This window comes from Gadus macrocephalus, chromosome 15, assembly GCF_031168955.1.
Source record: "Gadus macrocephalus chromosome 15, ASM3116895v1".
Lineage (NCBI taxonomy): Eukaryota > Metazoa > Chordata > Actinopteri > Gadiformes > Gadidae > Gadus > Gadus macrocephalus.
This window is the reverse complement of record NC_082396.1, coordinates 2480445-2495435: the sequence shown is the minus strand read 5'-3', so window position 1 is coordinate 2495435 and position 14991 is coordinate 2480445. Positions and strand designations below refer to the sequence as shown.

General features: G+C 42.3%; 1 protein-coding gene across 3 annotated transcripts in view; it reads left to right on the top strand.

Moving 5' to 3' along the window:
* Positions 1 to 14991, top strand: part of khdrbs2 (KH domain containing, RNA binding, signal transduction associated 2) — a 55517-nt gene that overhangs the window by 7763 nt on the left and 32763 nt on the right. For all 3 annotated transcript variants that reach the window (XR_009529254.1, XR_009529255.1, XM_060073081.1), the window contains exon 2: positions 6348 to 6478. Coding sequence is in view for 1 of the 3 variants with exons in the window: in XM_060073081.1 (XP_059929064.1) it covers positions 6348 to 6478 (131 nt within the window). In the remaining 2 variants the exon portion in view is untranslated. The remainder of the gene's footprint in view (positions 1 to 6347; positions 6479 to 14991) is intronic.

Here is a 14991-nt window from a genome sequence, read left to right as displayed (position 1 = left end):
AAAGTTCCTCAGAGGATCGAGTCTGAGTTGTCTATATATTCTTTACGGGTGTTCTGCACATACACTGTGTGTGTGTGTGTGTGTGTGTGTGTGTGTGTGTGTGTGTGTGTGTGTGTGTGTGTGTGTGTGTGTGTGTGTGTGTGTGTGTGTGTGTGTGTGTGTGGTGTGTGTGTGTGTGTGTGTGTGTGTGTGTGTGTAAAAGTGTACATGTGGTGTGTGTTGTAATCCTGAATGTTGTTTGTGTTTTCTACAATTATACAATTATAGGATCAGGATTTATTGGGTTGTTTTTGAATTAGGTTTTTGTGATAATGTCTCAAAGTTAAATATAATTGCGTTAGATCAAATAACAGGGGATGGGGTTCTCAGGTTATGTTATGGATATCATTATGATGAGTGTTTGAAAATGTGTGTGAAATGTATGGAGAACAAAATGAGATTTCACAAAGACAAGAATGACAGAACTTTTAATTCCCTCATAGACCGTACATCATGTAATGATGCAATGTAAAGGACAAATAATGTCTGTCAACAAAACAGGTATTCAAAAACGTTGACTGAGGAATGCCTTTTTCAACTGACATTTCTGTTCATGAAAGCATTCTTCTCCCTTCATTCTTGTTCAATCAATAACAATAATGGGAGCGTGATGATGGTTTTAGCATTAACTATTCAGTGCGCATTGGAAAATATTTTAGAAATAACCTTTAACGGATGCAGTAGCATAAACAATCAGGTAGAATCATTTATTTATAATTTTGCTTGGCATGAAAAATCGAAAAAACTCATATAAAAGTATTGCCTTTCTTCTGTGCCCTCCAGACAAATAAAGTGAACCATCTATAGCAGGGCTTCCATGCAGCAGCCATCATGTGGAATCCCAGACAATGCATAATCTCATTTCAAAGTATTAGTAACTCACAGCTTATAAATTGCACGGCTTTGTCATAACTCATGTTTGGGCCCAGAAACCATTTAGCAATTAGGAGGCTTTGATTAGAAAACCAAAGTTCACAAGGAGAACGTCCCAGAATGCGAACCAGGGCCTAGTGTCGCCTTCGTGGTCCACAGCTGTCTGAATGGGTTAGGCTGGGGGGATTGGCCCCTGCCTGTACACCTTCCTGGGTCTGGACCTGAGTTGAACTTGTTTTTGCGATGAGAGTTAATGGGGAAAATTTGTAGCACAATGCGAGCGAGCCTCTGTGTATTCAATCTGGGTTGAAGTTATCGTGCCGAAATAACTTTCCCTGGTTACTATGGTAACTCACCAGCAACCCAGCATCCGAGCTGTACCTTTGAGGACAAGATGACAAGTGACACCGTGTGTGTGTGTGTGTGGTGTGGTGTATGTGAGTGTGTGTTGTGTATGTGTGTGTGTGTGTGTGTGTGTGTGTGTGTGTGTGTGTGTGTGTGTGTGTGTGTGTGTGTGTGTGTGTGTGTGTGTGTGTGTCTGTGTTGAGGTGAGTGTGTTGGCAGCGGGCAAGCGAGCAAGCTGTTTGTGTGTGTGTGTGTGTGTGTGTGTGTGTGTGTGTGTGTGTGTGTGTGTGTGTGTGTGTGTGTGTGTGTGTGTGTGTGTGTGTGTGTGTGTGTGTGTGTGGTGTGTAGTGTGTGTGTGTGTGTGTGTGTGTGTGTGTGTGTTGTGTGTGTGTGTGTGTGTGTGTGTGGGAAAAGGGGTGAATGACCTAAACAGGCTTAAACCAGGCCTGTGGCACAGACTGTCAGACAGTCTATACCCACTTCACCCTTCCTCAAACCAATGACTCATTTAAGAATAAAAACATTAGAGTCTGACCCCAAGGGTTGTTTTTTCTCTCTCTTTTAAAGAAAATCCAATTTAACACAAAAAATGTCAGTTGCCCTGGGTTCATTCTTTTTTTTGTTAAAACATCAAAAGTCATTTCCGGCGAAAGTCCAAAAAGAACTGATGAAAGCCATCAGTTTTATTGTGGGGGACAGCCAGGGGTATTGCATTCAACTAAGATAAGGATAGGTTAAGCATCGGGTCACTAAGTTAATCATAGAAACAGTCCTGTCTGCCATTCATTTTCATAATACAGTGATCTGACAATGAGTTAATTACAAATTTTATTGGACAAAAGGCAGAAAGTCAATCACTGTCATACCACTTTTTCAATATTAAAAATCATTATGTCCTTGAACTTAAATTAGCTTTCTATAAAATCATTCTTAATTAATCCATTAGCAATAAAAGCAAACCTCTTTTGTTTTTTGCAGAAAAAGGGTGAATCGGTCTGCCCTTCATTGTTGCCCTTCATTGTTCCTATGTTGTTTTATATTGCTAAATAAATTATCAGGTCCCTACAAAGAGAGACGGGGAGATATAAGCGGCGAATATACAGTATATAGGATAGATAGTCAAGTGTTTAGGGTGCTAGACTCCAAGCTGAAAGGTTCTTGGTTCAAAGCCTATTTAATATCCAAGGTTTCACATCCGTGAGCAAGAAGTCTCTTCACCTCCGCCTCCATTAAGAAAATCACAGTCCGTCTGCATTCAAGAGCTGAATGAACAAACAACAGCAGTAGTGGTATATACATACATGTTCAGTGGCTGAATACCTTTTCTCCCCGGCCCCGGAATATAGAAATCATTGGAGAAACCAGGCTGCATGCGGCATATGTCGAATTACCGGCAATTTTTTCCTCAGACTTAATTATGTTCTGAGAGGCGGTGTGGCCCCAGTTATTCCCGCTGTGATGACATCTGTCAGCTACACAACACTCACCAGCATGTCTCCCAACCTCACCAGGCAGCTCCCAATGACCGATGTAGTTGAGTTACGAAAAGTTGCACTCAAACATGTTTGAAGTTTTTCATGGGGGGGCTTGCCAGATATAGTCTAACCGTTTTTTTTTTAGGTGAATCCTCTGAACTGTGAGCATATGCTATCACAGTCAGAGATCCTATGGAGTATAAGCACGATGGAAAACGCCGTTATCCAGGGCCAAATCGAATTATGGGCCGTGTGTGTTTGAAGGGGTTTATTTATTCAGTAAACTAATTGGGATGGCATGTGTGGGATGGGATATTGCTTGTACCCTTGACATTAATCAATTCAAGGGAAAGTAACTGAACCAATGAACCGCAAACACCTTTTTTTGAAGGCAAGGTCCAAACAAAAGGTTTAGGAAGTCAGGTGGTTATAACATAGTACATCTTACTTTGGGGACAGTAATTGTGTTCATGATAGGTTATTTATTTGATCTTGAATGAAAACCATAACATTAATGGGGCGACTTTAAAGGGGAAGTTATGGCGGACCCGTGTAAACGCCATTACACTTTACCTTCTCAGTGAATAACCATTAAGCATCTGAACGGTTATTTCATAGTGTATTTTAATAAAACAAAGTAAGCAATGCTGGCTTTTATCGAAAGAAAATACATATATTTTGTTCTTCCAGTGCATAATTCGTTTTACAGCAAGATGTGTATATCTTTTTCATATCCGCACGATAAAATAGATTGAGACAATGGGAAATCAAACCAACTGTTATTCCGACATCAGTTTTGCTATGAATAAATAATTAGATAGCATGTCTCTAGGCTTGACTTAATAAGCTTAAGAGCAATGCAAGCATATGCTGCTTGACATTTTTATTCCGCACCACTTTATTGTCTGGTGGTTTCTCTCCTAATCACTTGTTTCCAACGCAGGCTCTGCCTTCCTCAATACAATACAAGCATATTGTTTCTATTAAACCAATGATGGGGCCAGGTTTTTAAGATTTCTAGAAACATTCATATATTCATATAATTGCTCAAAGGTCCACCACCAGTGTAGCTATTCAAAAAGAAAGCAAAATGTTTTTTTTACTTCAGTCTCAACATCAACTGTTTTTCAGTACACAATTGTAGTAGCAGATGCGTTCCTTAGCGTGAATAGAGGCACAAAAAAACAAAACAAATAAAGAAACAAGTTTGTTTCTCTGCTAACGGCTACATGTTATTCAGAATAAGCTGTTTTTTATTGTATTCACCAGCCCATTTGTTTCATGCTGTCTACAAGCTAGAGGCCGTTTCCGTGTATGCTAATGTTATTGCCAAAAACACAAATGGCTGATTCTATTTTTGGGGCAGGAGCTGCTAATACTAAAGCTAGCATTCATTATCGTGCTTTTTGGCAACAGTTTTGCAGGGTTGCCAGGGTCATTTTCAAATAAGCAAAATTGCCGGAAAAAAAGGGCGTCAGATATTTGGAGTAAAGTCCAAGAGCATTCGGGTACATTCCAAAAATGTTATTCAGAAATGATCAGACCAAAAGAATTCCACAGTATGAACAGAAGATTGAGCCCGCCATGTGGAAGCATCGAGTTCCATGATACAACCCTGATACAGCCCCATCTCAACCTCGACCCAAGCAAGGATTTCTGGGTTGCTTTTCTAGAAAAGGAGGTAGCTGCAGACAGCTGCTGGGTGCTAGGGTAGATAATATAGCTTTTCGTAGAATGAATGAATAATATTTACAGACAGCCACCAAATGGTTACATGATTTGGGCAGCGGTGATCTACGCTATACTATGGGGACGCGAGGTGTTTGTTGTATGTTATATGAACATACACTATTTACATGCTATTGTACCGTTTCATTAAATAGAAGCAAAATTAAAGTTCAGAATTCACTGAATAGAGATTGGGATTTAAAATGTACACCACTGGCATCAAGAAGGAAAGTATTTCAGTGTCTAGAAGTGGAAGATAAGCCTTGACTTGAAAGCTTGATAAATAAGATGGCACTGATAGAATAATGCTCTTTAATGTGTGCATGAGAGCTGGATGTCTGAGTGGAGCACTGCAGCTCTGGCCTAACTGCTCTGGTCAGACACTACAGATGTAATTTATCTGACAAAGGGCTTTCGTTGTGCACTGCATGATAAATTCGCAAAACAGGATAAATATTTATGCATCCCACCCACAGAAGCCTTTTAGATTCACTCTAACCTGATTTATATTTTCCTTTTTCCGAAATGCAGCAAAACACACACAAAAATGAGCAATATTCAAGAAATATTTTCTAAACTATATAAGTATCTGGGGAAGGTCCAGCAAACAAACAGTCAGAGAACGCTCTAAGCAGGCCCGAGAGAATAACAACAAACAGTTTACCAAAAGCTTAAGAAAGTCTTCTTGGGAATATTTAGAGAATTTTCCTGGGAAAAGCCAAGACCCAGAGGCATTTGTACTTCTGTGTTGTGCTTATTTAGTCCTTCTCAGCGCAACATCTTAGAGACAAACCAAACCCCATCCCAGAACATATTGTGTATATTTCCCCACAGTTACAACATGTAGCAACTCTATCTTCTCAGGTAGTAACCACTCGCTAACAAACACCAATTTAAGCTCTAAATAGACGATGCGGCACTGACTTCATTAAAGTCAAATGAAATGTTCCGTGGCACTGCAAGATGTTTTTAAATTTTGATTTTTGTACTTTCCACCAGCATCAGCACACTAGCAGAAAAGTGGAGACAAGGTGATCCGATTTAAGTAATGTTCTCAGCTCAAGCAAATCAGACGATAAGAGGGCTGTGTAAGGCCAGTCCTTTATGCTAGAGACAATGTAAAGCAATGTGAGCTGTGATGATCAGTGTTTTAGTTTGTATTTAACTTTCCTTTTATCAGGAAGTCTCATAATAAGTCAGTGAGCAAATAGAATATCAATACAATCATCCGATTATTTTTCACTGGATTATTGGACGTGTTTTGGTATTTCTCGTCACTAAACGTGCTGCACTGCGCCGTGTCTGCTGGGACTCCCTGATTCCCTTCTGGGATCGATAAAATACATCGTATCGCATCTTGACCGAGAAATACTTTGAATTGTAGCAGTGGCAGACGTATAGAGGAGAGGGCCAGGGGACATGAATGCTTTAGTGAGTACATGTCAAGGTAAACTCGAATGGTGAACTGTATAATAATTTCCAGATTAAGATTCACAGAGTACCGTCGAAGGCCAAATAGCTCGGAGGCATACTTTACTCCAATAAAAACGTTTCCATAAAGTTTAGCAAGTTTCCGCAGTGTGAACCGGAATGTACTTTTTATTGGGCGACATGGGCGCAGTATCCTGTTTAGCGACCGGGTTATTATTGCAATACATCTACATTTCGAGAATAAAAGGCGAAGAAAAATGAAAATGACCGGGAATGCAAATTCCATCATTGTTGTTTCGTTGTCGCAGAGCCACCATCGCCATGACAATGTTCCCTTCAAAGCGCTGTCAATTCTGTTTATTGACCCCACCTCTCCATGCCTGTATATTTTAGCATCTATCTAAATGTAAATTAAAGCAGTGATTTTGAGCCTTTTATCATTGTGTTTACCTTCAGAAATTGAAAAGCACGAGGATGATGACGGCGGGAAAAAACAGGAAGAGGTGAAGAAATATCTCGACATCATCAGCAATAAAAACATCAAGCTGTGCGAAAGAGTCCTCATTCCTGTCCTACAGTACCCAAAGGTAGGACACACCACACACACACACACACACACACACACACACACACACACACACACACACACACACACACACACACACACACAAAACTCAGCCTATGGCAAAACAACAAAAGGAGGAGTAATTTGTTTTCCTACAACTCAATACATGCTCTCTCTCTCTCTCTCTCTCTCTCTCTCTCTCTCTCTCTCTCTCTCTCTCTCTCTCTCTCTCTCTCTCTCTCTCTCTCTCTCTCTCTCTCTCTCTCTCTCTCTCTCTCTCTCTCTCACTCTTTGTCCTTCGCTGTGTGTGTATGTGTATATGTTTGTTTGTGTGTGTTTGTGTGTGTCTGTGTATGTGTCTTTGTTTGTTTATGCGCTTGTGTGTCTTTCATACAGACCTAGTTTTCAAAGACCTTAAATTGATACTTCCAGTCAAAAAGTTTTGTTTTATTTGTTTTCGGTTTATAATAAATTCATGATTATGAATATGGAATATCCTTTGAGCTGGTACCAAATATACTAACCGTTTGATGTTGCTACGTGAATTGTATATACCAATAGTTATTACCCGCTTTCAAATGTCAAGCAATTCTCACCCAACCATTACCTATTTCCATATTTCCCCCACAATCTACCCGGTGTGACGGATTGTTTGTTTCACAGTTTAAATAATAATTATGTGACTCAACTTAAGTCCCACTTCCTAATATGGACAAGTTGTACGATATAACTTTCACAACTTCTAACTTTTGAGTTCTCGGATACGAGGAAGTCATTTAGGGGTGATGCAAGTCTCCAGGGGCTCCTCCTCCTCACACACACACACACACACACTTGCACACACACACACACACGTACACACACACGCGCACACACACACATGCAGACACCCATACACGTACACACCCACATGCAGACACACACACACACACACACACACACACACACACACACACACACACACACACACACACACAAAACTCAGCCTATGGCAAAACAACAAAAGGAGGAGTAATTTGTTTAACTACAACTCAATACATGCTTGCTCTCTCTCTCTCTCTCTCTCTCTCTCTCTCTCTCTCTCTCTCTCTCTCTCTCTCTCTCTCTCTCTCTCTCTCTCTCTCTCTCTCTCTCTCTCTCTCTCTCTCTCTCTCTCTCTCTCTCTCTCTCTCTCTCTCTCTCTCTCTCTCTCTCTCTCACACTCTTTGTCCTTCGCTGTGTGTGTATGTGTATATGTTTGTTTGTGTGTGTCTGTGTATGTGTCTTTGTTTGTTTATGCGCTTGTGTGTCTTTCATACAGACCTAGTTTTCAAAGACCTTAAATTGATACTTCCAGTCAAAAAGTTTTGTTTTATTTGTTTTCGGTTTATAATAAATTCATGATTATGAATATGGAATATCCTTTGAGCTGGTACCAAATATACTAACCGTTTGATGTTGCTACGTGAATTGTATATACCAATAGTTATTACCCGCTTTCAAATGTCAAGCAATTCTCACCCAACCATTACCTATTTCCATATTTCCCCCACAATCTACCCGGTGTGACGGATTGTTTGTTTCACAGTTTAAATAATAATTATGTGACTCAACTTAAGTCCCACTTCCTAATATGGACAAGTTGTACGATATAACTTTCACAACTTCTAACTTTTGAGTTCTCGGATACGAGGAAGTCATTTAGGGGTGATGCAAGTCTCCAGGGGCTCCTCCTCCTCACACACACACACACACACACACACACACGTACACACACACACGCACACACACACATGCAGACACCCATACACGTACACACCCACATGCAGACACACACACACACACGCATGCACACACGCACACACACACACACATGCAGACACAGACACACACACATACACACCCATACACACACACATGCACAAACACACCCCCACACACACACACACACACACACACACACACACACCCCCACACACACACACACACACACACACACACGCACACACACACACACACACCTGACCTCCACCATTCAATTAAAAAAGTTTCCGAAAGGTCCACACAGCACCCATAGAGTATATTAACGACAAGCCTTAGACATATTAATATTACACATACTAATTTACACAGCTTTGACGCTTGGTGTGCTTAGTGTATCTCCGGTCGTCCCTGCTGTCAGGTATCCAGGTGGGGCCTCATCATGTTTCATTATTTGGTGTCACAAACACTTTTTAATAAGCTTATCACGTAGAGTGATAGTCGCGTAATGGAAAGGTCATCCGTTCGAACCCGGTGCCAAGGGTTACTTAAATCATTGGCACACATACGCAGGGACACGCACACGCGCACGCACATGCACACAGACACAACACACACACACACACACACACCCACACACACACATACAGGCCAGTTCCTCTGTGAATGTTAATAAATTGAGCATAACCTTTGGAAATAGCAAGACACACTATATCAAAGTAATTAGCAACCGTTTTAATTCTCTATGGTTTGTTTAAATAAACCATACGTCTACCTACCCACCTTCTTACCCAACTTCCTACCCACCTTCCTACCCACCTACCTACCCACCTACCTACCTGGCTATATTTATCTATCTATCCATCTACCTAGCATTGTGTCCATCCATTAATACCTTTCCATGCATCCATCCATCCATCCATCCATCCATCCATCTTTCTTTTGTGATCTGATCTTTTGCGATTGGATCTGGATTTGTGCATATGTATTTGTAGTGTCGAAAGCGACAGTCTTCAGAAAGTCTGCATCCATCGTTCAGGAGAGAATAGCTGACGTTACCGGTTAAAGTTAGTTTCATTTAAAACATACATTTGACGTCGAGTCTCCGAATGTCGGAGCGGGACATCTCCGCGCACCGGCGCTAGCCGTGAGGGGGTGGACACCTCCAAGTGTGTGTGGGAGGTGCTTGTTTGTTCCCACATCTGATTGGTTGACCAGCGGCATCTTAATAAAACCAAACAACTTGACAAGAAGACGAATAAGAACTGAAAGGTAAAAGTTGTGAGGTGGATGTGAAAATTAAATCTGTGGAAGGTCATGATGCAATATTTGTTTTCAAATGTGGCCCTGATTAAAACCAGGGCTTTAATAAGGGCATTTAAATAAAAGTAATTAACGCAATGCAATTTGTCTCCGGAGATTAAAACTGCCGTTAGCAAATTCTGTTTTGTAGTTTTTTCAGTTGGCTCTTGCCTCCCCTCTCCCTCCACCTCACCACAGGTTTTTCCCGAAGGCGACGCCGTATAAATGCGAGGGGATTTCATCAGACCGCGATTCAGACCTCCTCGTGTCTGAAGGCGACCTTGCTGCGTATCCGAGCACAAAGTGAAAATAAAATCAGATTTCGGAGTGTCCGCACTTAATGTTAACGCGTCCTGGCGCGATCGGATAACAAAAAGTCATGTCGGAGAAAACCCAGTGTAGCGAGGCTATTATGCAGAAGGGTCGGCCTGAGTGTTTTCTCAGGTCATTAGCATCCAGATTCTACCACCAACCTTGGCATCGCTGAGCTCCAGTGCTGTGCTCCATCTGGCCCGGGTTTTAATCTACATCTGCATGGAGAGAACTCCCCCGCAGAACTCAGCCAGCCCGTCACAACGGCTGGCACCCAACACTTCGAACCAAAATGTCAAACTGTTTCCATGGAAACCCTCGCTGTATGGTAAAATAGTCATTAGTTCATACATTACAGTAGTTCGTCGACTTGTGCTATTGAAAAAATAGGCTGTTATTGATTATGCTATTTAAACGATAGTTATTATTATAATTCACTATATTCCGCGTAACATGACTTCCAGGGTTGCTGTGCAGGAGCTGTCTGTCTGCTCAACCAGCGGCCGGGCCAGAGATCAATAGGCACTTACACTCAAGGGCTTGCGCGTCATTTCCGACCGCAGACGTTCATAATTAAAAACCGATGCGCTCGCAGCATCCCGGTGTATGCCGGTGCATTGGGACGCGAAGTGAAAGAGCCTCAGATACGACAGAGACCCAGCCCCTGCTCCCATTCAACGAACCCGTGCAACCTTAGCCGCGAAGCAATGTATATTTGATCACGCAACATCTGTTCATAGCCATTATTAATGACGGCGATTCAGTGCATCACTAGGGTAGTTAATGCGTATGCATATTGATGTAGCCACACACTGCGAGTACATGAGGGATACGCAACACGCTGTACAGTCTCCATCGCAGGAAACACTGTCATACTGCGGACAGGCGAATAACGCTTCCACCGAGAGGAGGAACAACAGTGGAGGCATAAATCAATGCAGACAACGCTGAGCTGAGACGCAGACACAAATATACATAGTATAGAAAAAGAGGAAAGGAAAGCGCCCGTTAAAATGGGTTGTTTTCCCCGGTCTGCATAATGAGCTACATACAGCGCAGCGCCGGCCAGGCGAGACAGATAAAAGGGGATAGATAAAGCAGCTCAGTCCCATCCAAAGGGAAATTATAGAAGTTGTCCGACAATGACCCAGTTGCCGAGTCAGCAGGCCTGGCCCTAACCGAGGGCCAGCGTGGACCACAATGCACCGGCAGGCTGTGCCGGGGGCCGCTCACCGTTAATTGTGCATTTCGTTGGAGAGAGAAAGCCTTTTGATCCACGAGAGGGAAACATCAGTGGGAAGGGGGATGGGTTCGGGGGACAAAGCAACTGGAACAGCAGGATAGAGAGCTGGGGTTTGGGGGACAAGTCTCGGAAACAGAACAGAGGGTGTTTTCAGCCAGAAGTGGAAAGTGCATTGTATGCATGATAAGGTATGAAGTATATATATATATATATACTGTATATATATATATATGTGTGTATATCAAGTATACTTTTCATTGGATTTATTTATTGGTTCTGGCCTTGGTCTGCAGCTCTGCGGAAAAGCAAGCATCAAGTTTTCTTTTTCAGTGGCAGGATCTTCCACTATAGTCTGTTAAGCCATACCGTTCCAGGTTTGATCCCCAGTTTCCACAGCCTACTTGTAGGCCTCATAGATAGCAAGATAACTACCCTAGCGGTTTCTTAATCGCATTTATCTGAACTCACTATAGGTCACTTTGGATGAGAGTGTCTGCTAAATGAGTACATAGTAAATAGTAAAGCAATTTAAAGTCGTTCTAAACAGTCTACACTTTAAAAGTATGACCCTATATTAAATATATGTGCAGCTGTTCTCGTTATGTGTGTATTTTCCACCCTCTGTCTCTGCTGCCTCCTTCTTACTATAGATGGTCGGATAGATAATACAGTTACTTTGTTATTGTTCCCTGAGGGCGTTATGGCCCTGGGGGTCTTAAGCCAAGTGTCAGTGTGGCTCTGCTAGTGTTCTTATTCTGTGCGATGGATGGGCTTTGAAGGCAGAGGCCAGATGTAATGTAACCAAGGGAAGCCACTGTAGCCTCTTCTGCTATCCTGATCCCGCACGTTCCCATTCTGTTCGGATTGGTCTGCCGTTGAAAGTGAATTAAAAAGTGATTGGACCAATCAGTGCGGGTGGATGGGGTGTAATGGTCGATGAAGAAGCAAGGAGTGCCGAAGCCTAGATAGCAAAAAAAAAGTGTTTTTTGTTTCTTTTAAACGTTAGGCCGTTTGGAGATGAATTGCAGCCCGACCAAGGCTATACTTATATTAATTGCATATCTGGATGGTCTCATGAGGCTAGGGGCAATTGCTTTTTTAGGTGCGGAATGTTCTATTCCCTCCACTTTTACATACGGACAATCAAACCAGAAGCAGTGGAAACAAGTGACTCAGAAATGTCCTTGACTTTAAATAAGGAATTGTTGGCTTTTCAAATTAAGAGTGCACGCTGTGATAAACACGTTAGATGGAACAGCCCCATGCTGGCCCTTCCTCACGTCATCCTTCTTGATTCTGTCCATTTGCCGTTCTCTGTAAGGCAGTTGCCACTGCGAGCTGTCAGGCAACCATCATTCAAAATCCAATTTGATTTTTCTTGCTGTGCTGCATGGCTTTTGTTGCGTCGAGATTATTTGATTACATCATGTTGATTATGTCAGCTGGCCTGCAAGATTCAAAGCCCAATTAAAAATCGCACTCATATACACACATGCGTACAATCACACTTGCGCGCATACACAGACACACAAACGCACGCACACACACACAGAGACACACACACACACACACAGATGCCTATAGTATGTACGCATATTCCTAGCTTGATCTTGAAATGAAAGCTGGTGCAGCATTCCCTTCGGTGTCATGCTGTCACCCGTCTGTACGATTAATTCAGACCCAGACACAGAGCGCACCTTTCATTGGGTTAGGCAATACGTTTATAAAAACACATTCATTGTGGAAAATGACACCTATTTCCAGAGCGCGCGGCAAACAAACCGTTTGCAACACCGTGTCTAGCCTGTAAAACTCAGCTACAAATTAAAGTGTAGACATGATCTTGCCCAACCCATGGCTTCTTCCCCAGTATCTGCCTGGAGTCGGTTTGTGACCTTTACACAGTGCTTTAGTGCTCCAACCACAGAATAAACCCATTATCCCAGACAGAAAGCGCTCCCGTGTCCCCAAAGAAAAACAGGTCCATCACGGGAAGGGAAAGGTGTTTTTCCTCAGATAAGCTCTGAATACAACAGCAGCCCCCTATGCAGAATATGAACGTGAAAGGCGAAATCCTTTGCGATAGCATCACCGGCCCGGTTGATTCCCCTTGGAGCCCCACGGTTAAGGGCGTGGCTTTGTCTGATGGAACGCAGTTTAAGTGACAGAGCAGAGTACAGATTAAATGTTATCAACCCTGGGTGAAAAACGACCAGTTGCAATGATTTATGGGACCATCTGCAATCCTTGAAAGAGATTTCAGTAGATTCGGGCCTACAAAAGAAACTTTGTCAACGATTATCGAATGTCAAAGGTTTAAGCGCTGGCTAGCAACTTTAGCTTACAGCAGGTGATTTAAAAAAGGGAAAGAAATACAGCTGCAGGATGGGATGTTTGTAATGGTCTTTCCTAATTAGTTGACACTAGGGTATGCTGTCTAGCTGATGGTGTGTATTGATTGATTTGTCTCCAACAGGATGTTTTAATATTTAATTTTGTTAAACAACATCCTTGTCTACAGAGCCCAGCACGGAACACAGTGAAGATGTTCTGTAAAAGTATGAGGAGGGATTTATTATCGTCCTGCTGTTCCTCATTCAAAGGGAAGAGGATGTTTTAATGTGTTATGGTATGGTGATGGTATATACCAGATATTCATAATTACAATGTTTTATGTGATGTTGTTTTTTTTTTGCACAAAATGGATCTCGGGTTCTTTTATTGATCCACCCAACTTCCTGATGGGCTAGAAACCCATTAGACACAAAAAACACAGTTCATTCTGCGTCTCAGATGTTCTAATTATCCCGAAGAAGTCTGTGGTAGAACATCAGTCGTAGCAATCAGGTTTATTATTCAATCGCAGCATTTAAAATCGGGGCCACCCACCACACTGTGTCTTCACCGCGGATTTATCATCCAAATTAGGTAACAACCGAAACCCATCATTTGACTCTGAATCGCGGATCCCTGTGTTGCTGGCGTCAAGCAGCACAACGACACGCATAAAGAGCCATGCTTAAACATCGCCGTGTGGAGTGACTGGAAGGGAATCAAAGTGTCTCTGAGATCACAGCCCAGCAGCTGGGCCTCAGACAGAATCCTGCACGCTGTTGTCAAGAGGCTCGTCGGACGCTTTATTTATTACTTTCCGTGCCACTCGTTCCTCTGTATGTGAAAGTGGGACCGACGTTGCCTTTTCTCTCTCACAGTGACAGGTTCTCTCTTAGCCGCAGTGTTGACTGTTCTGCTCCGCTAAAGATTAGATCAAATATTAGTGTTTGTTTTATGCAGTGGCTTGTGATCCGTTTCACGTGTAGCGTGTTCCTTCAAGAGACACGAGCCTGTTTTGCATGTGACCTACAAGTAAGGATGAGGCGCCATCAATCTGGATCTGTAATGAACTGCGAGAACCCTGTGCTTTGGTCTTAACGGTTGTCCAGGTAAAGAGGGCGTGTGATGTGAACCTGGTCGCGGCTGATTGGTCCGGAAGGTGACTTCTAAAGGTAAACTTGTATCCCTCATAAGGGATACAAGCAGTACCAGTATCACAACCCAGTATCTTTGTAAGGTGGAACGTATTAACACACTAGCTTATCGTATAGGTGAGTATTTTCCTAAACATGACATTAAGCCATTATATCATAGTTCATTTGATTACCTGCGGCTCTGAACACTCAGCTCATCATTAACACAATTTCACCCTGGGATGAGTTTTAATACTGCAGAAGACTGTTTGGGGGTTCCAGAGCTTGCAAAATCTTTATTTTTCTTGAGGTCACTTCCTGATCCTGTCCTTCGGTCACAGCGATCTCATCGAGGGAATGAAACTTGATTAAAGGGTATTACTTTGTAAGCACTAACTTTAATTTAACAAAATGTCAGTAGTATTACGGTTGTCTGGATAACTTTGCTTTCTTGTTCCGATAAATCGTATA